This window comes from Xenopus tropicalis, chromosome 8, assembly GCF_000004195.4.
Source record: "Xenopus tropicalis strain Nigerian chromosome 8, UCB_Xtro_10.0, whole genome shotgun sequence".
Lineage (NCBI taxonomy): Eukaryota > Metazoa > Chordata > Amphibia > Anura > Pipidae > Xenopus > Xenopus tropicalis.
In genome coordinates this window covers 1,727,830-1,754,969 of record NC_030684.2, presented here as the reverse complement: position 1 = coordinate 1,754,969, position 27,140 = coordinate 1,727,830, and the positions used below count along the sequence as shown (strand labels likewise).

The 27,140-nt window shown below is 51.3% G+C and overlaps 1 protein-coding gene across 2 annotated transcripts; it reads right to left on the bottom strand.

The window, feature by feature from the left end:
- Positions 1–266: 266 nt before the first annotated feature.
- On the bottom strand, positions 267–26,477 carry tprn (taperin). Of its 2 annotated transcripts, XM_031890615.1 has the most exons (5): positions 26,034–26,476; positions 23,543–26,003; positions 4,336–4,525; positions 2,460–2,539; positions 267–2,309 (listed from the first exon to the last, which is right to left on the bottom strand). In XM_031890615.1, exons 1-5 carry the CDS (start codon positions 26,285–26,287, stop codon positions 2,268–2,270), a joined length of 3,027 nt encoding a protein of 1,008 aa, XP_031746475.1. In that variant the 5' UTR covers positions 26,288–26,476; the 3' UTR covers positions 267–2,267. The 2 variants fall into 2 exon arrangements, with proteins under 2 accessions (XP_031746475.1, XP_004917615.2); XM_004917558.4 differs by having other exon boundaries at positions 23,543–26,477.
- Positions 26,478–27,140: the final 663 nt, after the last annotated feature.

Below are 27,140 nucleotides of genomic sequence, written 5' to 3'. Positions count from 1 at the left end.
GGCTCTGCAAGGGATGCTGGGAGCCGCGGCTCTGCAAGGGATGCTGGGAGCCGTCGCTCTGCAAGGGATGCTGGGAGTGTTCGCTCTGCAAGGGATGCTGGGAGCCGTCGCTCTGCAAGGGATGCTGGGAGCTGTGGCTCTGCAAGGGATGCTGGGAGCCGTCGCTCTGCAAGGGATGCTGGGAGTGTTCGCTCTGCAAGGGATGCTGGGAGCCGTCGCTCTGCAAGGGATGCTGGGAGCTGTGGCTCTGCAAGGGATGCTGGGAGCTGTAGTTTAGCAGCAGCTGGAGAGACACAGGTTTAAGATGGGAGCAAAGCCTAGTAAGGCAGATTACTACTGAATATTGGGGTACACAGCTTAGCCCCCACGAGGTACAGCCCATACTGTTCAGGGTAAAGCCGCACAGGTTTCGGGGTCCCAGTCCCACAGTTCGGGGCCCTACTTCTGACAGCAACGTATGTAGGATGCAGAATCCCAGGAGACCCCACTGCTTATACCCATATAGGGGAGCCCCCCAACTCTGCACTGCCCCCCAGTAATAAAGGAGTGAAGGAGGCAATACCGGAGTGTATACGGACTGACCTGGAAATCTTATTAAATAATAAATAATCTCATGGAGTCACATGATCCTGGGGTCGGGGGGCAGTTTGTGGCTCGCTGGGAGTTGCCCCTGGATTCATACACAGGGGGGTAACTGGAGCCATTAACTGCCACAGGTACTGATTAACCCCTTGCCACCCCAGGTGGCACTTTATAGGCGGTACCATGTGACACAGGCCAGGGCCAATCCCTTAACTGATTAACCAGTTATTCCTTGGGCTGGTACCAAGCTGCCAGGGGCAGTCAGCTGACGGGTTACTCGTTAACTCATTCATTTGCATAACGAGGGGACTTTACTCCTCCCGTGAGATGAACTATGACTCCCTGCAACGAGGGCCAGTTGCCCCATTGCCCCCCTGTGGGATCCCTATAGCGGGGCGCAGGCTGTGTGGGGGCAAATACAGGGCCAGTTGCCCCATTGCCCCCCTGTGGGATCCCTATAGCGGGGCGCAGTGCTGTGTGGGGGCAATACAGGAGCAGTTGCCCCATTGCCCTCCCATGGGATCCCTATAGCGGGGCGCAGTGCTGTGTGGGGGCAATACAGGAGCAGTTGCCCCATTGCCCCCCTGTGGGATCCCTATAGCAGGGTGCAGTGCTGTGTGGGGGCAATACAGGAGCAGTTGCCCCATTGCCCCCCCATGGGATCCCTATAGCGGGGCGCAGTGCTGTGTGGGGGCAATACAGGAGCAGTTGCCCCATTGCCCTCCCATGGGATCCCTATAGCGGGGCGCAGTGCTGTGTGGGGGCAATACAGGAGCAGTTGCCCCATTGCCCCCCTGTGGGATCCCTATAGCAGGGTGCAGTGCTGTGTGGGGGCAATACAGGAGCAGTTGCCCCATTGCCCCCCCGTGGGATCCCTATAGCAGGGCGCAGTACCGTGTGGGGGCAATACAGGAGCAGTTGCCCCATTGCCCCCCTGTGGGATCCCTATAGCGGGACGCAGTGCTGGGTGGGGGCAATACAGGAGCAGTTGCCCCATTGCCCCCCCGTGGGATCCCTATAGCGGGACGCAGTGCTGGGTGGGGGCAATACAGGGGCAGTTGCCACATTGCCCCCCCGTGGGATCCCTATAGCGGGGCGCAGTGCTGGGTGGGGGCAATACAGGGGCAGTTGCCACATTGCCCCCCTGTGAGATCCCTATAGCGGGGCGCAGTGCTGGGTGGGGGCAATACAGGGGCAGTTGGCTGTGCCAGTGCAGGATCACTATTAGATTAGTATCATTTTATTATCATTATAAATAGAGATATATATATATATTACCCCCCCAATCATAGTAGCGCAGCTACACCCCTATCCCACTCACTCGGGGGGGCCACATACAAACGCATACAAACTAGGCAGAAGGCGGAGCTTACAGACGCACTCAGGGGGTTTGGAGACGAGCAGCTCGCTAATTAATATAATTAACAGAGCCGCCAGTGATTGGGGGCGGTTCCTATGGCTTCCGTCAGGGGGAGGGGCCCGCCGGTGCATAGATACAGCGGGAAGCGCACAGTGATACGGGATTGGGTCAGTCTACATGTAAATGCATTTCCCATGATGCTTTGCAGCTCGGCCAAGGTCCTGTCCTTGGAAAGATCCAATCCGGGCCGGAGCTCTGGGCAGTGATGTCTCTTCGGAAGGTGCTTGGTTTCGCTGGAGTGATTTGGGGGTACAGGGTGGGTCCCCTAGAAGTACAGCGCCAGCTTGCTGCTTTCATCCAGACTCAGCTGAAATACAGAAATGGGCAAGGTGAGATGGGCGGCCAATCCGAACGCAGCACTCATGGGGGGGCCTTTGTAATGGCACCCCCTTATAGATAGGGCCCGGGCTGGAATTGAACTCGGAACCCCAGAGCTGTATGAGAGGGAATACATTACCGTGTCCTCCCCCGGAGCCTTGCCGTGCTGGGGGGCCCCACTGCCGTACTCTGTGTGCTTCAGGGTGTAATCGGACAGACCTGCGGGGAGGGACAACACGGGAACGTCACGCATGTAGCTATGACACGCAGCCCAAACTACTTCCCATCATTATTTGCAGCTTTCAAATGGGGGTCGCTGACCCTAGCAACCAAAACCTATTGCTCTGTGAGGCTCCAGTTTTATTGTTATTGTTACTTTTTATTCCTTATCTTTCTATTCAGCCCCTCCCCTATTCATATACCTGTCTCTCATTCAAACCACTCCCTGGTTGCTAAGGTAATTGGAGCCCTAGCAACAGGATAACTGACCCCGGCAGCCAAACCCTATTGCTCTGTGAGGCTCCAGTTTTATTGTTACTGTTACTTTTTATTCCTTATCTTTCTATTCAATCCACTGCCTGGTTGCTAAGGTAACTTGGACCCTAGCAACCAGATAGCCGCTGAAACGCCAAACTGGAGAAATGCTACAAATAATAAAAAATGAAGACCAATTGCAAACTGTCTCATACTAAAAGTTATACAATGGGAAGATGCAGCTATCGCAGGCTGATCAGATAAAGTCTGACTCTGAGATTAAAGGGTAAGTTGATGCTGAAATCCTTCCCTTATCGGGTGGGGGAGGGGTAGGTACAGCCATTCTGTGCGTATAAGGAAGTCATTCCCATTCCCATAATACCCGGGGGCGCTGGGTCACTCTGGGCTCCTCCCTCTCATTCCTTCTCTTCCTCAAACCCATTCTCCCACTTTCTTTTATTCTCCCCCCATTTGTTTCTCCCTACCCCCCCCCCCACATCTACGTCTACCACTGACCCCCACTTTGTTCCTCATTCTCATGTGGTTTTTATTGCTAAACCCCCCCCCATTTTTTTTCTCCCCACCCTCCCTCACATCTACCACTGACCCTCACTTTGTTCCCCATTCTCATGTGGTTTTTATTGCTAAACCCCCCCCCCATTTTTTTCTCCCCACCCTCCCTCACATCTACCACTGACCCTCACTTTGTTCCCCATTCTCATGTGGTTTTTATTGCTAAACCCCCCCCCATTTTTTTCTCCCCACCCTCCCTCACATCTACCACTGACCCCCACTTTGTTCCTCATTCTCATGTGGTTTTTATTGCTAAACCCCCCCCCCATTTTTTTTCTCCCCACCCCCCCTCACATCTACCACTGAACCTCACTTTGTTCCTCATTCTCATGTGGTTTTTATTGCTAAACCCCCCCCCATTTTTTTCTCACCATCCCCCCCCCCCATCTACTTCTACCCACTGGTCCCCACTTTGTTCCTCATTCTCCTTGTGGTTTTTATTGTTGAACCCCCAGACCCCCCCATTCCCCTTCCAACCCTTTCCACTTTCCATGTGACCCCCCCCCCACTTGGCAGATTGCCTTTGCTCCGCCCTATGGGCCCCCGTGCACCCAGTCATTTAGTTACATGGAGTCTGGAGGGCACCAGTGGGCGATTCCATATAAGTAAATGCTAGGCTGCAGGACACTCCTCTTGTGCCCCCCAATACTTTACTAGTGGCACAGCAGGGGGGGCGACTCAATACTGCCTCTGCCCCCCCACTCTGGCTACACAAACAAGGGCTCGGGGTAGAACGGTCGGTCTGAAGGCGGGCTTACACAGGCAGATTTCAGATGGTGACTTGGGCAGCTTATCTGCCCGTGTATGGGCCCCCCAACAGGCCTACCCGACCCATATCTGCCCTAAAACAGTTTTTCATTTGATCATTTGCCCCAATCAGGAGAAGATCTGCTCGTTTGGTGCCCTTGCCATCTATGGCCCCTTTTACACAGTGATAAAACAACATGGCGGAAGGAAGGGGGAGGTACCTGAGTTTGCGTTATGGGAGGCGGAGCCAAACTTTGCGCGGGGAAAGAAGCGCTCGGACGGCTCCTCCTCCTCACACTCTGAGCCCGAAGCCTCGTTCCCGTCCTCCTCCCCGGTGTCCTCTGTTAGAGAGTTCTCCGACGGGTACTCGAACACCTTGTGTATGTTCTGCTCATTGAACGTGATCTTCATCTGCCGGAATAAGGAGAGACGGTTAGAATGACCCGGCCCAACAGAACCAGAACCGAGCTCTAGCTATAAAGCTTAAAGGGTAACTCCACCCAAATAATCAATCCATAGGAATCTGTATCAAGTCCAGGAACTACCCAGAATCCTCGCTGCATTATGCAAGTGTGGGTGTGGCTTGTGATTGGCCAAGATAACTAGGTTGAAAGCTAAAAAACTAGTTAGGATTACTAGAGTGCAAGCCCAGTGGGTGAGTGAGTAAGGCAGGCCATTACATAGGATCACTAGACTGCAAGCCTAGTGGGTTAGTAAAGCAGCCCATTAGGATCACTAGAGTGCAAGCCCAGTAGCCATTAGATAGGATCACTAGAGTGCAAGCCCAGTGGCCAATAGATAGGATCACTAGAGTGCAAGCCCAGTGGCCAATAGATAGGATCACGAGAGCGCAAGCCCAGTGGCCAATAGATAGGATCACTCGAGCGCAAGCCCAGTGGCCAATAGATAGGATCACTAGAGTGCAAGCCCAGTGGCCAATAGATAGGATCACTAGAGTGCAAGCCCAGTGGCCAATAGATAGGATCACTAGAGTGCAAGCCCAGTGGCCAATAGATAGGATCACTAGAGTGCAAGCCCAGTGGCCATTACATAGAGTCACTGGAGTGCAAGCCCAGTGGCCAATAGATAGGATCACTAGAGTGCAAGCCCAGTGGCCAATAGATAGGATCACTAGAGTGCAAAGCCCAGTGGCCAATAGATAGGATCACTAGAGTGGCAAGCCCAGTGGCCAATAGATAGGATCACTAGAGTGCAAGCCCAGTGGCCATTACATAGAGTCACTGGAGTGCAAGCCCAGTGGCCAATAGATAGGATCACTAGAGTGCAAGCCCAGTGGCCAATAGATAGGATCATGAGAGTGCAAGCCCAGTGGCCAATAGATAGGATCACGAGAGTGCAAGCCCAGTGGCCAATAGATAGGATCACTAGAGTGCAAGCCCAGTGGCCAATAGATAGGATCACTAGAGTGCAAGCCCAGTGGCCAATAGATAGGATCACTAGAGTGCAAGCCCAGTGGCCAATAGATAGGATCACTAGAGTGCAAGCCCAGTGGCCATTTGATAGGATCACTAGAGTGCAAGCCCAGTGGCCAATAGATAGGATCACTAGAGTGCAAGCCCAGTGGCCAATAGATAGGATCACTAGAGTGCAAGCCCAGTGGCCAATAGATAGGATCACTAGAGTGCAAGCCCAGTGGCCAATAGATAGGATCACTAGAGTGCAAGCCCAGTGGCCAATAGATAGGATCACTAGAGTGCAAGCCCAGTGGCCATTTGATAGGATCACTAGAGTGCAAGCCCAGTGGCCAATAGATAGGATCACTAGAGTGCAAGCCCAGTGGCCAATAGATAGGATCACTAGAGTGCAAGCCCAGTGGCCAATAGATAGGATCACTAGAGTGCAAGCCCAGTGGCCAATAGATAGGATCACTAGAGGCTGTAGATATGTGTTGAGGAATGAGGGAGGGTTGAAAAGCAAAGCCATGTAATAGTTATTTGCCCCAGGGGGTATTTATGGCCATTAGAGAACTATCCGCTCACACCAGTTCTACCCAGTGGAATGCAGACGGCACCGCGCCGGGTCACCCAGTGTCACTAATGGAACTGGGGCAGGGGCATCCCCGGCATGTGTGGGGCCCCGGGGCAGGGGGGGGCATTACTATGGCCCTGTGCCCCCTACAGACAGCGCCCCAGTGCATGCTATGGGGGGGGGGGGGGAGGGCAGATTTGCACTTTTATCTGCTCATATAATCACTATAAGAACTAGGTGAACTTCCCCTTTAACCCTCCCCATTCTGAATCAGAGCAGTCTGACGGCCCAATGACATCAGTTTTCCATTCTGTGAATCACAAAGGGACTCGCCCAGCGCCTCTCCCTCCTGCCCCCCCCCCCCCCAGCCTGCCCTCGCTCAGGCCTGCTGGGAGTTACAGCCCCATTATGTAACAGGGTGCAGGGGGAGGCGCCCAGTGATGCAATATCTCAATATGGCTCCTCCCTCCCATGTGTATAAATACAAATATACAGAGAGGGAATGTTCTGGGCACACAATAAGCTGTACCCCCATACTGTACTGTCTAAGGGAAACACTATGGCACCCCCTACCCATATGTATAAATACAAATATACAGAGAGGGAATGTTCTGGGCACACAATAAGCTGTACCCCCATACTGTACTGTCTAAGGGAAACACTATGGCACCTCCTACCCATATGTATAAATACAAATATACAGAGAGGGAATGTTCTGGGCACACAATAAGCTGTACCCCCATACTGTACTGTCTAAGGGAAACACTATGGCACCCCCTACCCATATGTATAAATACAAATATACAGAGAAGGAATGTTCTGGGCACACAATAAGCTGTACCCCCATACTGTACTGTCTAAGGGAAACACTATGGCACCTCCTACCCATATGTATAAATACAAATATACAGAGAGGGAATGTTTCTGGGCACACAATAAGCTGTACCCCCATACTGTACTGTCTAAGGGAAACACTATGGCACCCCCTACCCATATGTATAAATACAAATATACAGAGAGGGAATGTTCTGGGCACACAATAAGCTGTACCCCCATACTGTACTGTCTAAGGGAAACACTATGGCACCCCCTACCCATATGTATAAATACAAATATACAGAGAGGGAATGTTCTGGGCACACAATAAGCTGTACCCCCATACTGTACTGTCTAAGGGAAACACTATGGCACCCCCTACCCATATGTATAAATACAAATATACAGAGAGGGAATGTTCTGGGCACACAATAAGCTGTACCCCCATACTGTACTGTCTAAGGGAAACACTATGGCACCTCCTACCCATATGTATAAATACAAATATACAGAGAGGGAATGTTCTGGGCACACAATAAGCTGTACCCCCATACTGTACTGTCTAAGGGAAACACTATGGCACCCCCTACCCATATGTATAAATACAAATATACAGAGAGGGAATGTTCTGGGCACACAATAAGCTGTACCCCCATACTGTACTGTCTAAGGGAAACACTATGGCACCCCCTACCCATATGTATAAATACAAATATACAGAGAAGGAATGTTCTGGGCACACAATAAGCTGTACCCCCATACTGTACTGTCTAAGGGAAACACTATGGCACCCCCTACCCATATGTATAAATACAAATATACAGAGAGGGAATGTTCTGGGCACACAATAAGCTCCACCCCCATACTGTACTGTCTAAGGGAAACACTATGGCACCCCCTACCCATATGTATAAATACAAATATACAGAGAAGGAATGTTCTGGGCACACAATAAGCTGTACCCCCATACTGTACTGTCTAAGGGAAACACTATGGCACCTCCTACCCATATGTATAAATACAAATATACAGAGAGGGAATGCTCTGGGCACACAATAAGCCCCACCCTATTAGGGGTGGGAGGGGCAGATTCCGTTATTGTTCGGGCCCCGGGTCCCCACCTTCAGCAAACGCTCAGATGCAGATAACAGAACACAAAGCAGAAACACAATAAGCGTGAGGGCCTGGCGCTGGGAGGGTTAAACAGATCCTATTTGCAGAGGCGGAGAGGAAGGTACACACAGTACTTACCTGTATGGATTTGGCAGGCGCGTAGTTAAGTCCGGGGGTGGGAGCTGCCATAGTGATTCCCTGACACAGTACAGTCACATAGAGGAGCTCAGACATTAAAGGGGAGGTTCACCTTCAAGCTAAATTCTAGTATGTTGTATTATAGCCAATTTGTAGCAACGTTTCAATTGGTCTTCATTTTTTCTAGTTTTTAAATTATTTCCCTTGTTTTTCAGACTCTTTGCAGCTTCCAAATGGGGGTCAGTGACCCCGGCAGCCAAACCCTATTGCTCTGTGAGGCTCCAGTTTTATTATTGTTATTGTTATTTTGTATTATATATCTTTCTATTCAGGCCCCTGCCTGTTTATATTCAAGTCCCTCGTTCAAATCATTGCTTGGTTGCTAGGGTAATTTGGACCCTAGCAACCAGACTGCTGCTGAAATTCCGAACTGGAAACCTGCTCAACAAAAATCTAAATAATTAAAAAAACACAAATAATAAAAAATGAAGACCAATTGCAAATTGTCTCAGAATATCACTCCTAACATCTGGAGGGGAGGGCACAGGGGGTACAAGTCTCAGGGGCAGAATGGCACAGGGGTACAAGGCTCAGTAGGGGCAGAATGGCACAGGGGTACAAGGCTCAGGGGCAGAATGGCACAGGGGTACAAGGCTCAGTAGGGGCAGAATGGCACAGGGGGTACAAGGCTCAGGGGCAGAATGGCACAGGGGTATAAGGCTCAGGGGCAGAATGGCACAGGGGTACAAGGCTCAGTAGGGGCAGAATGACACAGGGGTACAAGGCTCAGTAGGGGCAGAATAGCACAGGGGGTACAAGGCTCAGGGGCAGAATGGCACAGGGGTTATAAGGCTCAGGGGCAGAATGGCACAGGGGTACAAGGCTCAGTAGGGGCAGAATGACACAGGGGTACAAGGCTCAGTAGGGGCAGAATGGCACAGGGGTACAAGGCTCAGTAGGGGCAGAATGGCACAGGGGTACAAGGCTCAGTAGGGGCAGAATGGCACAGGGGGTACAAGGCTCAGGGGCAGAATGACACAGGGGTACAAGGCTCAGTAGGGGCAGAATGGCACAGGGGTATAAGGCTCAGTAGGGGCAGAATGGCACAGGGGTACAAGGCTCAGTAGGGGCAGAATGGCACAGGGGTACAAGGCTCAGTAGGGGCAGAATGGCACAGGGGGTACAAGGCTCAGGGGCAGAATGGCACAGGGGTATAAGGCTCAGGGGCAGAATAGCACAGGGGTACAAGGCTCAGTAGGGGCAGAATGACACAGGGGTACAAGGCTCAGTAGGGGCAGAATGGCACAGGGGTACAAGGCTCAGTAGGGGCAGAATGGCACAGGGGTACAAGGCTCAGTAGGGGCAGAATGACACAGGGGTACAAGGCTCAGTAGGGGCAGAATGGCACAGGGGTACAAGGCTCAGTAGGGGCAGAATGACACAGGGGTACAAGGCTCAGTAGGGGCAGAATGACACAGGGGTACAAGGCTCAGTAGGGGCAGAATGGCACAGGGGTACAAGGCTCAAGGGGCAGAATGACACAGGGGGTATAAGGCTCAGTAGGGGCAGAATGGCACAGGGGTACAAGGCTCAGTAGGGGCAGAATGGCACAGGGGTACAAGGCTCAGTAGGGGCAGAATGACACAGGGGTACAAGGCTCAGTAGGGGCAGAATGACACGGGTAGAAGGCTCAGTAGGGGCAGAATGGCACAGGGGTACAAGGCTCAGTAGGGGCAGAATGACACAGGGGTACAAGTCTCAGGGGCAGAACGGCACAGGGGTACAAGTCTCAGGGGCAGAACGGCACAGGGGTACAAGTCTCAGGGGCAGAACGGCACAGGGGTACAAGTCTCAGGGGCAGAACGGCACAGGGGTACAAGGCTCAGGGGCAGAACGGCACAGGGGTACAAGGCTCAGTAGGGGCAGAATGACACAGGGGTACAAGGCTCAGTAGGGGCAGAATGACACAGGGGTACAAGGCTCAGGGGCAGAATGGCACAGGGGTACAAGTCTCAGGGGCAGAACGGCACAGGGGTACAAGGCTCAGTAGGGGCAGAATGACACAGGGGTACAAGGCTCAGTAGGGGCAGAATGGCACAGGGGTACAAGTCTCAGGGGCAGAACGGCACAGGGGTACAAGTCTCAGGGGCAGAACGGCACAGGGGTACAAGGCTCAGTAGGGGCAGAATGGCACAGGGGTACAAGGCTCAGTAGGGGCAGAATGGCACAGGGGTACAAGGCTCAGTAGGGGCAGAATGGCACAGGGGTACAAGTCTCAGGGGCAGAATGGCACAGGGGTACAAGGCTCAGGGGCAGAATGGCACAGGGGTACAAGGCTCAGGGGCAGAATGGCACAGGGGTACAAGGCTCAGTAGGGGCAGAATGACACAGGGGTACAAGGCTCAGTAGGGGCAGAATGACACAGGGGTACAAGGCTCAGGGGCAGAATGGCACAGGGGTACAAGGCTCAGTAGGGGCAGAATGACACAGGGGTACAAGGCTCAGTAGGGGCAGAATGACACAGGGGTACAAGGCTCAGACACACACAGGGACCACGTGACACGGGACATTGGGAGGAATTCACGCGTGTGGATCTGGTACAGAGATGCTGAATAGTATTTGGGTGCCTGTAGAACATGGGGGGTCACGGATCAGCAGCAGAACAGAAAAGGGAGGAATAAAGGCGCAGGAATGGGGCGTGGCTCTGAATCATGTGACCTTAGCGCTCAGTTAATTTGGGCACCCATGAAAGGCGCAGGGATTAGCGAGGGTGGGTGTGTCGCCATAAACACGGGCAGGTGTGCACTAAACACTATTATGTGGGTGACAAAGGGGACAATGTGACCATCACAGCTGGGAGCGACACAAAAAGGCGCAATGACGCACGAATGGGCCACGGCCGACAAACCAAAAACACAAGATAAACACAGGTGACTCCCGGCCACGGGCCCAGTGTTTGGCCAGGACTGGTCGGGCAGGTTCCAAACAACCAACCACCCTGCTGCTAAATATGTTAGTAGCGCCGAGGCTCATCCCCGCCGGCATGCAAAGCGCATTCCTTGGGCTCCAAACGCTTGTAGGTGCCCCGAGGGCTGGAAAAATCTCAGCCGGGTGGCCCGGGGCATCACAAATGGCAACTGGGGCTTCTAAAGGGGTTGCCCACCTTGGAGTTATCTTTTAGTATGATATAGAGAGTCATTTGCAATTGGTCGTCTTTTGTAGTTTTCTAAATATTTCAGTTTTCGTTCCAGTTTGGCGTTTCAGCAGCTATTTGGTTGCTAGGGTCCAAATTACCTTAGCAACCAGGGACTGGTTTGAATGAGAGACGGGTATATGAATAGGGGAGGGGCTGAATAAAAAGATAAGGAATAAAAAGTAACAATAACAATAAAACTGGAGCCTCACAGAGCAATAGGGTTTGGCTGCCGGGGTCAGTGACCCCCATTTGAAAGCTGGAAAGAAGAGGGCAAATAATTCAAAAACGAATTCTTTATGTTCTCATGTATGGAAACAGTGAGTAATACTATGCAAGTGGTTGGGGGGGGGGGGGGGGGGGAACGCCTAATATCACTTCCCTTTCACCCATGAGTGGGGGCGAGGGTGTGCGCTTCCTGGTGCTCATGGGATGGTAACCACTTCCTTGGTGGCAAAACCACAGCCGCCATGTTTTGCTTTATGGCAAGGGATCTAGATAGATACTCAAGATCAGTTCTATGCTCTCACAAAGCTCAATAGTTGGGGTTCTGGAGGTGGGCAAATCTAGCCGGTGGCCTTAACCCCCCACCATAGCCACGGGCCGAGTTCCAGGTCACATTCGGGTAGGCGAAAACCCCAAAAAATCCCCAGCAGTCGGTTCTCACGAGGAAAGGTTGTGTCATTATTAAATATTTACCCAGAAACAAGAGAGATTGGTCAGGGCAGGTCCTGTTCCGCTCACGGGATTGTCAGTATGAAATAGGGAGGCACAAAGGTGCCATTGTAAGCAGGCACCGCATTGGCAAGATCGGGCAAGTAGCACTCAGTAATCCCTAACAATGGGGAAGGACACTGGGTGTGGGACGTGCGGATAGAACGGTTGGAAACCCAAACCGCCGGGTTCTGCACGAGATACCGGAAACCAAATCTATTAGGTACCCCATAGTCTGGAACCCTGTGCCCTAAGCTTATTGAGACTCCTTCAAAGTCAGGACCACTGCAAACAAGGTGCCCAGTCCATCTCCTCTCCAACCCTCCATGGCCAACCGCCTGGATCTCAATGCTGGCTGGGGGTTTCTCTGTACCCCATGACAGAGAGTGAATGACACTGGGTGTGGGACGTGCGTATGGAACAGTTGGAAACCCAAACTGCCGGGTTCTGCACGAGATACTGGAAACATGTAGCCACAATCTATCAGGTACCCCATAGTCTAGAACCCTGTGCCCTAAGCTTATTGAGACTCCTTGAAGGTCAAAACCACTGCAAACAAGGTGCCCGGTCTATGCCCTCTCCAACCCTCCATGGCCAACTGCCTGGATCTCAATGCTGGCTGGGGGCTTCTCTGTACCCCGACAGAAAGTGAATGACACTGGGTGTGGGACGTGCGCATAGAACAGTTGGAAACCCAAACCACCGGGTTCTGCACGAGATACCGGAAACATGTAGAAACAACTCAGGTACCCCATGGTCTGGAACCCTGTGCCCTAAGCTTATTGAGACTCCTTGAAGGTCAGGACCACTTCAAACAAGGTGCCCGGTCCATGGCCTCTCCAACCCTCCATGGCCAACCGCCTGGATCTCAATGCTGGCTGGGGGCTTCTCTGTACCCCCTGACAGAAATTGCATGATCCAGTTATGATCAATTGGTGGAATGCACCATTGCTGAACACTCATGGGGGAGAAGGTGCTCTTAATAACCTACAGTGGCACCCAACAAGCCAAAGGCGGTTGGGTCCAACCAAGAGGAACGTACAGTAGCCCACACAGATGCCAATCCCGGACGGTACCACTACAGAACCTTGAAGCCCCATTCTCACAGTAACGTAAGGGCCCTAAATTATTTAGTGAAGGAATCACATCTTATTTCCAGGGACTGTGTCTCGGAGAACGACCCTTCACCCAGCTTATCAATAATTGCTGCCCGGAGTGCAAGCGAAACCGGCGCGTGCCATCTTATCTGCGGGGCGACAGTGACAGGAGCCGAGCATGGGTATGAAGGTGTATTCCAACGAAGATGGGCAAATGTGTGGCCCAATTGTGTTTGTCTATAACTGCCCAGGGTACTTCTGATGGACTTGTTGGTACTGGCCAAGCTGTGCCTGAATATGGACTGGTGTCAGAACCCGGCACGGCAGAAAGTGCCCAACGCCGTCCACTAAAATGTCGAAGTCTAGAGGCATCTAAACCCTATTGTGGAGCCACAATACATGTCAGAACCAGGCCCACTTGAGCCCGACAGCTGGGCCCTACACAGCTGACCATTCGACAGGTACAATACTTCCTGAAGACCAAGGGCCACAAGACCTAAAGGCATCAAATTAAGGGGCTTAATATTGGTGGTCACTGGAGCCCCCAGGGTATGTAATTGGGTTCATAACCATTGCCCAGAGCAGGGGTCCCCAACCTTTCTAATTCATGAGCCACAGACAAATGTAAAAAGACTTGGGGAGCAACACAAGCACCATAAAAGTTCATGGAGGAGCCAAATAAGGGCTGTGATTGGCTATTAGGGGCCTCTATGCACCCTATCAGCTTACAGGGGCTTTATTTAGTAGGAAATCTTGTTTTTATTCAACCAAAACTTGCCCCCAAGTCAGGAAGTCAAAAATAACACCCAAGGGGTTGGGGAACAACATGTTGCCCCCGAGCCACTGGTTGGGGATCACTGGCCCAAAGCATGCTAAAAGACAAGCAGAGAGACCCCACAGGTGCTACTAGCCATACCCACAATGCTTCACTGCCAGTAGCCTGGCGTGCCAGTCATGGGGTCAGATTGGCACTGTCATTTTTATCCAACCACCACAAGGGCCGTCCTTCTTCTGTTCGGGTACAGTGGCACACAGGTGACCAGGGTAGACTATTCCGACAGGCAGGAGTGCAACAGTAATGTGGCCCCCTGGGTACAGGAAGCCAATGCTACCAACTATAATGAGAACAAGATTCCCAGCCAGGCAAGGTACCCCCATCACTGTTACCCACACCAGCAGTCTGAGTGCCAAACCCACGGCCGCGTGGCTACAGTTACACGATATCGATCCCAATTCAGGACAAACGCCAGTCTAGACAGTAACCTAATTCACCTCTTCTTCTTAAAGCCTTCCATCCCGGCGGCCCTGGTAACGTTTCCTTGCACGGATCTGCCCCACTGGGCTTACACACTGATTCAGCCAATTAGCCATAAATCCCATTTTATAGTCTTGTGTGCCCAGAACATTCCCTCCCTGTGAGCACTAAGCAGTGAAACGGTGCCAACGTGCCGGCATGTAGTATAAACAGACACATGCTTGGGGCAGGAAATCTCAATCTGCCCCCAAACTGCAACATTTTATACCCAGAAACACCCCCCCCCCCCCAAAAAAAAAAGTACGGGGCACCAATCAAAAAGCTCCACACAAGGTTAATGGAATCTTGGCAAATCATGGAAGATAAAAGGAAGGGTTGGCACGGGCACGTTCTAGGGTTTCTCGGCTGGCTCCAAGAGATGGCAGGATGCGCCCATGTGTGACATAGGGAACTACTGATAACGATCAGTGCCAGCGCTGGGGACGTTACAGGTATCACTGTACCTACAGGTCAGGGTGGCACGGTGCCCTAATACACCGTGCCAGTGCCACAAGAAGGTGCTCGGCTTGTCACAATCACCGTACTCATTGCAAAGGGCATTGGCACCCTGGCAGCTCCTGTATCTACCACCCACTGAAGGTCAGTCATATAGATAACCTTAGTCTGGGGTGCGGGGAGACAAGTGGGGCCCTGTATACGGCGCAATTACCACTAATATTTCTGAAAAGCTCTGCGTCGGTGCCGATTTCCATCTTGGCAGAGTCCTAGCAGCAGAGGGAAAGGTTTGCCCTAATTCCTATGGGGATTTCCACAAGTAACCCTGACGGATAATGCTATTTATATAGGCGTAATCTGCAACCCGTGACTCTCAGCAACCCTCGACAGCCACAGGCTGGGAGTTGTATTTCGGCAACAGCTTGTGACTTAAGGTGGCCATACACATTAAGATCCCTCGCTTGGCGAGGCCGCCAAGTGAGCGGATCTTCTCCCGATATCCCCACCTACGGGTGGGCAATATCGGGTGAATTTAGGCTAACTCCGTCGTTTGGCCATGGGGCCAAACGATCGAATTAGAAAGCCGGTAAAAGGCTCAGTCAGTTCGGGACCACATCAACAAGCTGATGCGGTCCCCGATCCGACTACATTTTTTAACCTGCCCAACCGATATCTGCCCGATTACAGGCCACATGTCAGTCGGACAGGCCTGTCGTTTGTGCCCCTACATGGGCCGATTAGCTACCGAATCGGTGTAAGGAACTGATAACGGCAGCTACAATCGGCCCGTATATGGCCGCCTTTAGTGTTCTGCCGTCGGAGCCGATCATAGCAGGCTCGCTACCTTCCTATACTGTGTATTGTAGCTGCAAGTGCTCACTACTAATGGCCGCAAAGTGTTACTCTGATTGCAACGGACGTTTTTTCCCCACAATGCAGCATTTTTTCCCAGAATTCCAGTGTTATTCCAGGTGCAAAGGGCCTTGGATTGGATGCAGTTGTGCTGCACTTGGTGCAAGGAGCACATTTTGATGCAAACGGACTGAAAACGGACTCTGGGGAAAGTGTAAGTTGCCCACTGCGCCCATGATCATAACTGAGCCCTACAGTCTTGCCTTACAGACCAGTAAAGCCCAAATATACAAAATTCCCTCATTTCCCCCCACGGAATTCCCCTGATCCCACATTTCAGCCCATATTTGTATATATAAAAAGAAAACAACGTGTATATTTCCGAGGGCAGAAAAGGAAACGCAGTAGGCATTTTACAGCTGATCCTTCGTTTGACTTGGACTTTTGCCTCAATACCGTCCTCAGAGGAGCCAAAGGTTCGGGCCTGGCTCTGTGCCCAGTTCGTTAGCGACGGTGAGACCCTAAAGCTCCGTATCCAGAGGAATGTGTTAATCTGATGTCGGCGAGAGGTTTATACGCGGCTTATTCCCGGGGCAGGAATGCGGAGGCTGTTAGATTGCAGCCAATAAAGAGAAGAAAACAGGGCCATATAATTAGGGTTAGGGTTAGCCAGATTCCAACCCTTTGTACACACACTTCTCCTTCATCTACACGTGGTTTGAGTTTTTAGGTGTTCCCGGTTCCCACCAAACAGCAAAGGACTAAACAACAAAAACCAATCAAGTTCTAACATCTGCTCTGGTGGGTACAGGCCCAAAGGGCCCACCAAACCCAATAAACACCTTTATTTCTGCGCGGTTGAACTCTTACTGAGCCATCACATGGTGTGCAGAACAAGTAGGTCACTGGGGCGAGGATCACGCCAAAGTGCTGACGCATTCCTGCTCTGGTGGGTACAGGCCCAAAGGGCCCACCGAACCCAATAAACACCTGTATTTCTGCGCGGTTGAACTCTTACCGATCCATCACATGGTGTGCAGAACAAGTAGGGGCGAGGATCACGCCAAAGTGCTGACGCATTCCTCGCCTGGACGGGATATTGAAAGTGATTGATCTGCAAAGACCCTTGGAGGGCCCCATACATGGCCCAATGTGGTCTGTCAGCAGCTTTTATTGGCCTGTGTATGGCCACCTTAAGCCTGAGGTGTCAGTCGCTGGGAAGGGAGATTACTGTTCGATTTTCGAATGATGTGTGGGCTCGTCCCCATAATTTTCCTGCCATGATGATCTTTTAATAGGACATTTTAGAGCAGGGGTGGCCAATACGTCGATCACGGTCCACCAGTCGATCCCCGAGGATTCCTGGTGGACCGTGATCAAGCTGGGGATGTGAAAGTGCTCCGTGAATGCATACGTACGCACGCACACCACGCTTCCGCGACGGTCCGGTCGATCGCAACCGGACTGAGTCTGGCCACCCCTATTTTAGAGAATTTCAGTCGGATAACGATAATGTCTGTGCATGTATTGTATAGCGGACGATATCCTTGGGGGCCCTACAATGCATTTCCAGAAAGTCACTTTCGTACGATTGGGGTCTGCCAACTATTTCATGTTGAGAACATCCTAAAATTTCAATCTAAATGTTTTAGGTCGTTGTAATTAAATGTACAATCGATATCCAAACATTCGTTGGACTAAAATCTGAATGTGTATGGGCACCTTTAAGGTGGCCATACACAGGGCGATTCTAGCTGCCGATATGGGTCCCTTAGACCGATTCAGCAGCTAATCGGCCCGTGTATGGGGACTACTGACGGGCCTGCTAACCGAAATCTGGCCTGAAATTGGGCAGATATCGATTGGGCAGGTTAAAAAATCTAGTTGGATCGGGGACCACATCAACGAGCCGATGCGGTGCCCGATCCAACTAGATTTTTTAACCTGCCCAATCCGACTTTGCCTATACCCTTCATTATAATTTGAACGTTTGGCCCTGGGGGAACGAATTACCCTGGATTCTCGTAGGGTGGGGATATCGGGATAAGATCCGCTCGCTTGGCGACCTTGCCAAGCGAGCTGATCAGAAGGTGTATGGGCACCTTTAGACTGCAGTCCCCGATCTGACTAGATTTTTTAATCTGCACAAACCGACTTTGCCTATACCCTTCGTTATAATTCGAATGTTTGGCCCCAGGGCCAAACAACCGAATTAGCCTGGATTCTCCCGATATCGGCCACCTGTAGGTGGGGGATATCGGGAGAAGATCCGCTCGCTTGGCGAACCCGCCAAGCGAGTGGATCAGAAGGTGTTTGGGCACCTTTAGACTGACTCTTTTTACAGCGGGGGGACGGGGCAAAGGGGAGAAAACAAGAATAAAAACAAACCCATTATCTATTGGCCATTATAGGAACAGGTGGCCAATCCCAACGCTAAGGGCTGTGACAGACGGGGAGATTAGTCACCGTGCCACAAATCTCCCTTGTCGCGGGCGACTAATATCCCCGAAATGCCATTTCCTCTCAAGGCAACTTCAGCAAATCGACAAGTCGCATATTTACATTCTCCACGGTGGGAGGGCATTTCGGGGAGATTGCCAACTAATCTCCCCAACTGTCACAGCCCTAACCCTGCAGGCCTGGGCGTCCCGTAGGGCAGAGAGAAAGGAGCAGCTTGACGCACACAGACAGGCGCATCGGAGAGTGGATACTTTCACTTACCGGCTGGGCAGGTAGCGAGGAGGAGTAACCAGATCTCGTACAGCCTGCAGCCCAGCATTTTCACTCCAGATAACATCTGAAAGAAGATATCCCCCTCCTGGGAAGGCAACACTACTGCGAGCAGCCAATCTAGTGCGGCCTCCTGGGGAGCATCATTTCCCACCTGCTCAGCTGCCCTGATACTGCAATGTACCCGGAGTGCTTTATTGCCCCTGGGGGCAATACACCCATGTGCTAGTTCTACATGAATATATCGATTTTAGTCATTGCCGAGTCTCCGAATAAAAGGAGCTGGGGAATCCATGGGTTAAATGGCAGCCTGTAAGTGATTAATCACTATATATAACAAAGGCCTCATGGGAGATCTCCGGGGCCACAGCTGTTCACATGCAAATTGGTGCATTTATTTTCCTTACACGCACATTGCTACCAAGCAACCAATCAGAATTTAATTTGTGTAAGTTCCTGGATCCAACCAATCCGACCACTACCATAAAATGACCCTCCCGTGCCATTCTGCACCAGCCCCTGACCCCCCGTGCCATTCTGCACCAGTCAGTGACCCCCCCGTGCCAGGATGCCGGCAGTTCTAATCTACAGAACGTTCCTACGCAGGCAAATCTCATTACTATGCTGACACTTTCTAGTATGGAAAGCCACAGGTTGGAGGACCCCAACAGATACAGCCTCCCTGTATAACCCAATCTCTGGCAGGGCAGCTAGATAGGATAGGATAGGGCCACTATGGTGATTTCTACACCTAAAAGGGTGTTCATTTGGCTGCTAATTCTTTACAACTGGGTTTAATGACCCCTATTAGTGGATACAACAAGAGGGCCCTATGGTAGATGCCAAACTGATATCACTTCTGATGTTTTAATAACCTTCGTTCTGATTGGCTGTCTTTAATCCACATTACTGCAGCCAATCACTTTACTAGCTGGCACTGGAGGACTCAGTCTTAAGCTGGCCATACATGCACCGATAATATCGTACCAAACCTCGTTTTGTGCGATATTCGGTGCGTGTATGGCAAGTTGGCGAGTCGACCGATATCGCAGGAGGCTGCTAATATTGGTCGACTCGCCGATCGGGCGAGTTAAAAGATTTTGATCGTGCGCCATAGAAGTCGCCTGAGCAAAATCTGCCTTCTGGGCTGAATCAGCAGAAGGAGGTAGAAATCCTATTGTTTTTACCTCCGATGCGACCATCGGTGTGTGGCCACCATAAAGGTGGCCATATACCTTCAGATCTGCTTGCTTGGTGATATTGCCGAACGAGCGGATCTTCTCCCGATATCGCCCACCTCGGGAGAATCCAGGCTAATTCGAATTATAATGAAGGGTATAGGCAAAGTTGGTTCGGGGGCCGCATCAACAAGCCAATGCCTCCCTGATCTGACTAGATTTTTTAACCGATTTCAGGCCAGATATCGGTCGGGCAGGCCCGTCGGTAGTGACCATACACGGGCCAATTAGCTGCCAAATCGGTCTAAAGGACCCATATCAGCAGCTAGAATCGGCCCTTGTATGGGGACCCACAGCCAGTCTTGGTACACCCACACAGTAAGGTGAGGCACACTATATGGGCCTCTTCTCAATGATGACTTTTACTCATTGCCCAACAAAATCCAAGTTCAAACATTACCCAACCACCATCAACTGCCATAGTTCTGATAACAGCTGGATACCTGAACATTACTGGAATGGACACTGGGTAGGAAAATGGATATTTAAAACTAACTACACACAGAGAGAAGATGTATAATGATGTAGCACCTATTGTGTTTTGGAGAAGATTTGGGCAACGAACCACAGCCGACGACCGAAGCTGGTATCAGAAAAAGTTCTTGAGCGATGTAGCAGCTCACTAGTTTGATTTGCCCGAGGCATTAAGAGATCAAAGGATTGCAATAAAAGGGAATAGAGAAAACACCGCCATTCCAGGTTTAGGAGGAGCCCCAGGGAAGTTCCTTGTATCTAGCTATGATAATCAGGCGAGAAGCTACTAACAACCCTAGCAAACATCTCCTTCAACATCTGAAGCTACACGCTTGGGCCAGACATACATAAAGATTGTGCCCACCTCAGCTGAGCTTGTATTGGGCAGGGAGCCATTCCTTTCAAATAATAGCGCTAAAGCTTAAGGTGGCCATACACGGGCCGATTGTAGCTGCCGGTATTGGTCCCTTAAGGTCCCCATACACGTTAAGATTCGCTCGCTTGGTGAGATCACCAAGCGAGTGGATCTTCACCTGATATCCCCATCTACGGCCCTGGGGCCAAGTGATCGAATTATATTGGCAGCAATGGGGCAGTCAGTTCGGGGACCGCATCAACGAGCCGATGCAGTCCCCAATCCGGCTCACTTTTCTAACCTGGGCGATCGATATCTGGCCAATATCAGACCAGATATCGGTCGGGCAGGACCCTCGTTTCTGCCCCTACACGGGCCGATAAGCTGCCGAATCAATCCAAGGGACCGATATCAGCAGCTACAATCGGCCCGTGTATGGGGACCTTTGGACCGATTCGGCAGCTTATCGGCCCGTGTAGTGTCACAAACGACGGGCCTGCCCCGACCGATATCTGGCCTGAAATCGCCAGATCTCGATCGGGCAGGATAAAAAATTTAGTCGGATTGGGGACCGCATTGGCTCGTTAATGCAGTCCCCGAACTGACTTCACTTTATTACCGGCGTTTTAATTCAATCATTTGGCCCCGAATTAGCCTAAATTCACCTGATATTGCCCACCTGTAGATCTTAACGTGTATGGCCACCTTTAGCTGCACATATTACCCAATGTAAACTGATTTAGATGAAAAAAAAACCTTTGTTAAACTAAGGAGGCAGGTCAGTTGGCTCGCCAGCACTTGGACCCAACCATTGCTTTCCTTTAAATGCTTCACGGTGTCACTTTATGTGTCAGTACTTCTCCCTTTTTATTTTTAATTGCCCCTATAAACCTGCCCCACCCAGTCTCTTTGCCTATTCAGTTTAAACACAGCCAAACCAGTCGTCATACAGGCGTGCCCAACAGCGAGCACCATAACAAAGCTCCAAAGTACACGCAGTTCTTGCTTCGCTGGGATTTAAACACCTTCTTGTGCCCGTGGGCGAGACAAGCAGTTGCGCTCTAAATCACAATCCCTTTGGGAGACTCTTAATCAATAACAGGAAGATAGACAGAGGTTATTCTTGGGGAGCAGAACGTTCTATTTATATACACATATCTCCCAGAGAACACTTTCCCTTTCGGCACATCCATAACAAACAGGGCAGTAAATCTTTACAAGCGACAATATCATAAAAAGAGCTTTGAAGGACGAAAGTTTTAATCTACGGCAGTCACGAAGGGAGGGTCCTGGCAGAGATGTCTGCATACAGAAGTTGGGTATATGTATATGTGTATATGGAACGGCCTCTACTAACAATGTTCCATAGTGCCATCAGTATGGACAGAAAGCCACACAACTACGTAATACAGACTCCATCTTAAACATTGGACGGTAGATTCTGCCTGGGAAAAGGCTGCCAATCTGGTACTAAAGCAGGCCAAGCGAGCGGATCTTCCCCCGATATCCCCACCTACGGGCGGCAATATCGGGGAGGCATGTAGGCGAATTCGATCGTTTGGCCCTGGGGCCAAACGATCGAATTCTGCCTGCGGCAATGGGGCAGTCGGTTCGGGGACCATCCGACTGGATTTTCTAACCTGGCCGATCGATACCTGCCCAATATCAGGCCAGATATCGGTCAGCCAGGCCCCTCGTTTCTGCCCCTACACGGGCCGATAAGCTGCCGAGTCGGTCCAAGAGACCCATATCGGCAGCTTCTATCAGCCCGTGTATGGGGGCCTTTAGGGTCAGGCTAGGAATATGGCTGCCCTTGTGGGTACAGAACTTTCAGACTAGGAATGAGTGGGTGAGGAGGCTGCATGGGAATGTTTAGGAAAATCAGAAAGAGGAGGCTACATGGATACATTAGGCCACAGGGGCAGACTGGTTAATAGTTATAGGCTCCACCAGTTTAGACAGTGAGGGAACATTCTGTTAGGCCAGCCAAGCGGAAGATGTGCGTATGTTCTAGAAGAGGCCTCGTGGAAACTTTGTGAACACAGGTCAACAGATGTGATCTGTGAACGACAATAGTACTCAAGGTCAGTGTCGGACTGGCCCACCAGGATACCAGGAAAACTCCCAGTGGGCCCAGGGGTCAGTGGGCCCTCCTGCTCTTGACCATTTGGCCTGTTTCATGGTCATTCACTATTTCTGAATGGAAACAAAGAGGAGAAATAGAGTGAAGAATAGATGCTAGCATGTAAATAAAAGAGGCTAGGAGAATAAAGAGGTTGGGCGAGGAAAGGAGAAAAATAGTTTAGAGGGTGGGCCTATAGTCTAAGGTTTTCTGGTGGGCCCCTGGGGTCCCAGTCCCACACTGCTCAAGGTGCCCCAAACTACAGACTGGGTTACATGTGAAGACCTCTCCTTCGACCTGGGGGTCACGGCACTGCCACTTTCCCTGTTTGACTCAACATTCATGATAAATGCTCAACGATACAAAACTTGCCACTGCCCCACTTGTCTGCAGCTTTAAACCTGCCGTGTACGTAAGAGCGGCATTCAGAACAGGAGCTTCTAGCCGACTGCCAAAGTAAACTGAACAGGAGTATAGAACAATCATGAATCCACTTATTAGATGATGTAAAGCAAAGAGAACACCCTGGCTAAGCCGCCCAACCTCGGCGTTCATTTTCACGCTGGAAAGAGAAATGACCTTTCTATTTTACAGAGCGTTTAAACATGCACCGCAGGTGTCTAACGAGATTCCAGAAGCTTTAAACACGGACAGGACCTCGCAATTATTGACTTAATCATCAATTAATAAGTAAATACCTGTCAAAGCTGCATCTGTAAGCCCGTCAGGAATGCTGCCTAACCCTCCTAATAAAGAACATGTGATGCAGCCGTCGTTATTACAAACGTTCCAAGTTGACTAAACTCTAATAAGTGCAACACTTTCTGACTCAAAGTGTAATAATTACCTTCTTCCTTGTTGACCCATTCTTAGACAGGCAAGATTTGGACAGCGACTGGTACCCCCCGACCACTTGAATTTCATCCGCCGTCGGGTATCGCTTCTTGAGCATTGCTCCAATTTCAGAATAGGGGGTCTCAATCCCGTCCAAAGATTTCCTTTTAGAGCTCACATCTTCATCTTCCTCTAGCACGGGTCTTGGTAAGGGCTCCTGTTCTGTAATTGGCTTTCTTTTCGGCACTACAGTGAAGGTGTTGCCAGATTTGTTGTGGACAGAAGAGGACAGCGGAGTGTGAGGCCGGTAAGAAGGCAATGGGGAATCGTTACCATTGACGGTAATGTTGGCCTGAACGCCCCCATCCGTTACGTCTGAATTCACTATATCGTCTATATTTGTGATAGGGATATCGGGTGTAAGGTGGACGTTGTCCTGAATGTGGGCCACCTTATTGTTTTGATGTACACTACTTAAATACTCTAGTTCTGCCCCTTTGTCGGTAAAAGAATGGCCTTCTGTGGAAGAATGAGATGGCAAAAGACCACTCTGCCAATCAAAGTCTGAAAGTGAGGGCACACTGCATGCTTTTTGGGTCCCACCATTAACTTCCAGTTGAATCCTATCTATATCGTTACCAGTGTTTTCTTGGAGTGTCTGAGATGGAGGCAGTCCATTTGACAGTATACCGTTGTCTCTAGGAAAGTCTCTATAATCTAATTTAGGGCCATTAGTGGTGGGTGCATTGACTTTTGGCTTTTCTTTGGAAGATTTTTGCACCTCGTGGCGGTCTTCTTTTGATACAGGGGGGTTGCTTTTCTTTGGGATGAATACAAAAGAATTTCTAGACTGCATTCGGATATTTGCTAGTGCCTTTGCCTGGATGTCCCCTTCTGGGATGCTGCTGGGATCGGTTATTACGGCGGGCCTGATCTCAAAGGAACTGTTACTGCTGGTGGAGGAGGAGACCTTGTTTTGTTGGTTAGGGGTGGCACTGGCCAAAGTGGGTTTAAATTGATCAGCTAAAGTGGTTTCTGATTGAGTGGCACTAGACTTTAGAGGGGAATTACTATTAAAAATGTCTGCCTCGGACTTTGGCCTCCTTGAGTTGTCAACCTTGGAGATATGATTTGCGGAAACACTGGCAGATGGCACTTTTCTGTGTTCCTCACTGGCCCTCTCTGCAGAAGAGGTCCGGTTATACTTAGTTTTGGATAGGAGATCTTGGACACTGACCTGTGCTTTAGGCTTAGGGTTCCCATCAGGATGGTCGACATAACCATTTGTAAGCACCGGGGCATCGCTAGGCTGTACTCCAACTGTCTCTGAAGGTTTAGCCTTGGTATAGGAGGCAGCCTTTGGGTAGACAATGAAGGTGTTATTTCCAGACTTCTTTGTGGCATTCAGCGGTTTGGGTAGGGGTAGATTGTCTGCAGTGGAGCCGGCTTCAAACCTTTCCCTGAAGGTTGCCACGCTGGGTGACACAACTTTCTCGTCTGTATCGTTATGAGAAGAGAGTGGAAAAGGTGATAAACCAGGTGACGTTACTGGAGAGCTTGTGGGGCTGGAAGGCTTTTTATACAATAGAGCAGAGGAGGTAAGGACAGGCTTGGAAGGTAGCCACGAGGGGTCGTTAAGTGGGAAGCGTTTACTTTCCTCCTCCGAGAAGGAATTGGATGAAGGGGAGATTTCTCCGTAGCGCTTGGGGGCCTTGTTAACCGTGGCTTGGCTGTGCCTCTGTGGGGCTGTCTGTTTTGGCAAAGCTGGCATCTTATCGCTATCATCTCGGGATGGGCTGGACCTTCTATCCAGAATATCGTCCCAACTCCTAGACCTCGGGGGCCTGCCGTGGCCATGGCCGAATTTTTCCAGCAACCTACTCACTCTCCCAGCCTCCTCCTGCACTTCGCTGCTCTCCTTCTCGACATTCTGGGGCCCGGGCTCTTGGGTCTCGTAAATGACCACCTCGGAAGCCCTGATGGCAGTGACCTTGCTCCCGCTCTTGGCCAGAAGCGCTTCCACGGGGTCGGCGTGGGGCTCCTGCTTCTTAGTCCCGCTGAAATACCCAGGGTCGGACTCGATGATGATTATGTTCTCGGCCCGGATGGTGCGGATGCCCGGCACGTTGCTATACATTTCCAGCAGGGTGGGGGCCGGGGAGGGTTCCCTGGGCTGCTTTCGCCTGCGCTCCTGCTCGAGTCGGATAAAGGGGTTCTCATGGAGGGGCCCCAGGCTCTCCTGCAGGACCAGTCGCTCGCCGTCGTCGCTTCTCCGTTTCACGGGGGCGGGTTTTGCGGAACCGAGGGCCATTACCGGCTTGGCGGCTACGGGGCTGGAGGTCCTGCCGGGCTTTACCGCTGCTGGGCTTGGAGATCTGGCAGACTTTACTGGGCTGGGGGCCCTCACTCCCTTGACTGTGGCTGCAGGACTGGGGGCCCTCACTCCCTTGACTGTGGCTGCTGAAGTGGGGGCCCTTACTGCCTTTGCTGCTGAAGTGGGGGCCCTCACTGCCTTTGCTGCTGCAGGACTGGGGGCCCTCACTGCCTTGCCGGCCCCAGGGCTGGATTTTCTCCCGGAGCTGCGACCCCTGTCAGAGCGCCTGCGATGGGGCGACCCGTCCCGGCTCCAAGGCACCGGGGCTGCGGCAGGTACGCCCTGTTTCTTGGCCCGCTTCCTCTCCAGAACCTCTCGCTTCCAAGCCGGCATGCTGACAGAGTGGGGTTCGGGCCGGAGCCAGGGGCGGGCGGTGACGGACATGGCTGCGGGCGATAAGGGACAGACACCTGAGCTCCCTGGTCCCGCCGCGCCGGCAGCTTCTCACTGAATGAGCTCAGGTGCAGGGACACAGCTCCTGTCAAGCTAGTCCCGCCCACATCCTTCTCGTTCCCTAAGCTGACACGCCCCCTCCATACCATGTGACAACACAACACATACGCCCACCCCCGCTGTCGGTCACTCTGTAGCAGCCCCGCCCCTACACCTGTTGCACGCTGAATTAAAACTTAGCTAAGCCCCGCCCAATTCATTCTCCGCCTCCCACCGTGGGCGGAGTGAGAGGCTTTACGTCAGAACACATGGTACAACAACAAATCTCCAACTTCATAACGAGGCGCGAAACGCAAATATTTCCAACGCAATTATGTTGCCGGGGCAACTGTCTATCTTTTGCTGTGTAAGCAATTGTATACGTATTTACTTCACAGTAACCCTCCTGCGGTACTGCCTGTATATACTTACCCCAGGGTAACCCTCCTGTGGTACTACCTGTATATACTTACCCCAGGGTAACCCTCCTGCGGTACTATCTGTATATACTTACCCCAGGGTAACCCTCCTGTGGTACTATCTGTATATATTTACCCCAGGGTAACCCTCCTGCGGTACTATCTGTATATACTTACCCCAGGGTAACCCTCCTGTGGTACTATCTGTATATACTTACCCCAGGGTAACCCTCCTGTGGTACTATCTGTATATACTTACCCAGGGTAACCCTCCTGTGGTACTACCTGTATATACTTTCCCCAGGGTAACCCTCCTCTGTTACTGCCACAGTAGTGGGTGGGTAAGTTGGCAGTCGGGGTCCCTGAGAGGGTATGGGGGCCCCTGG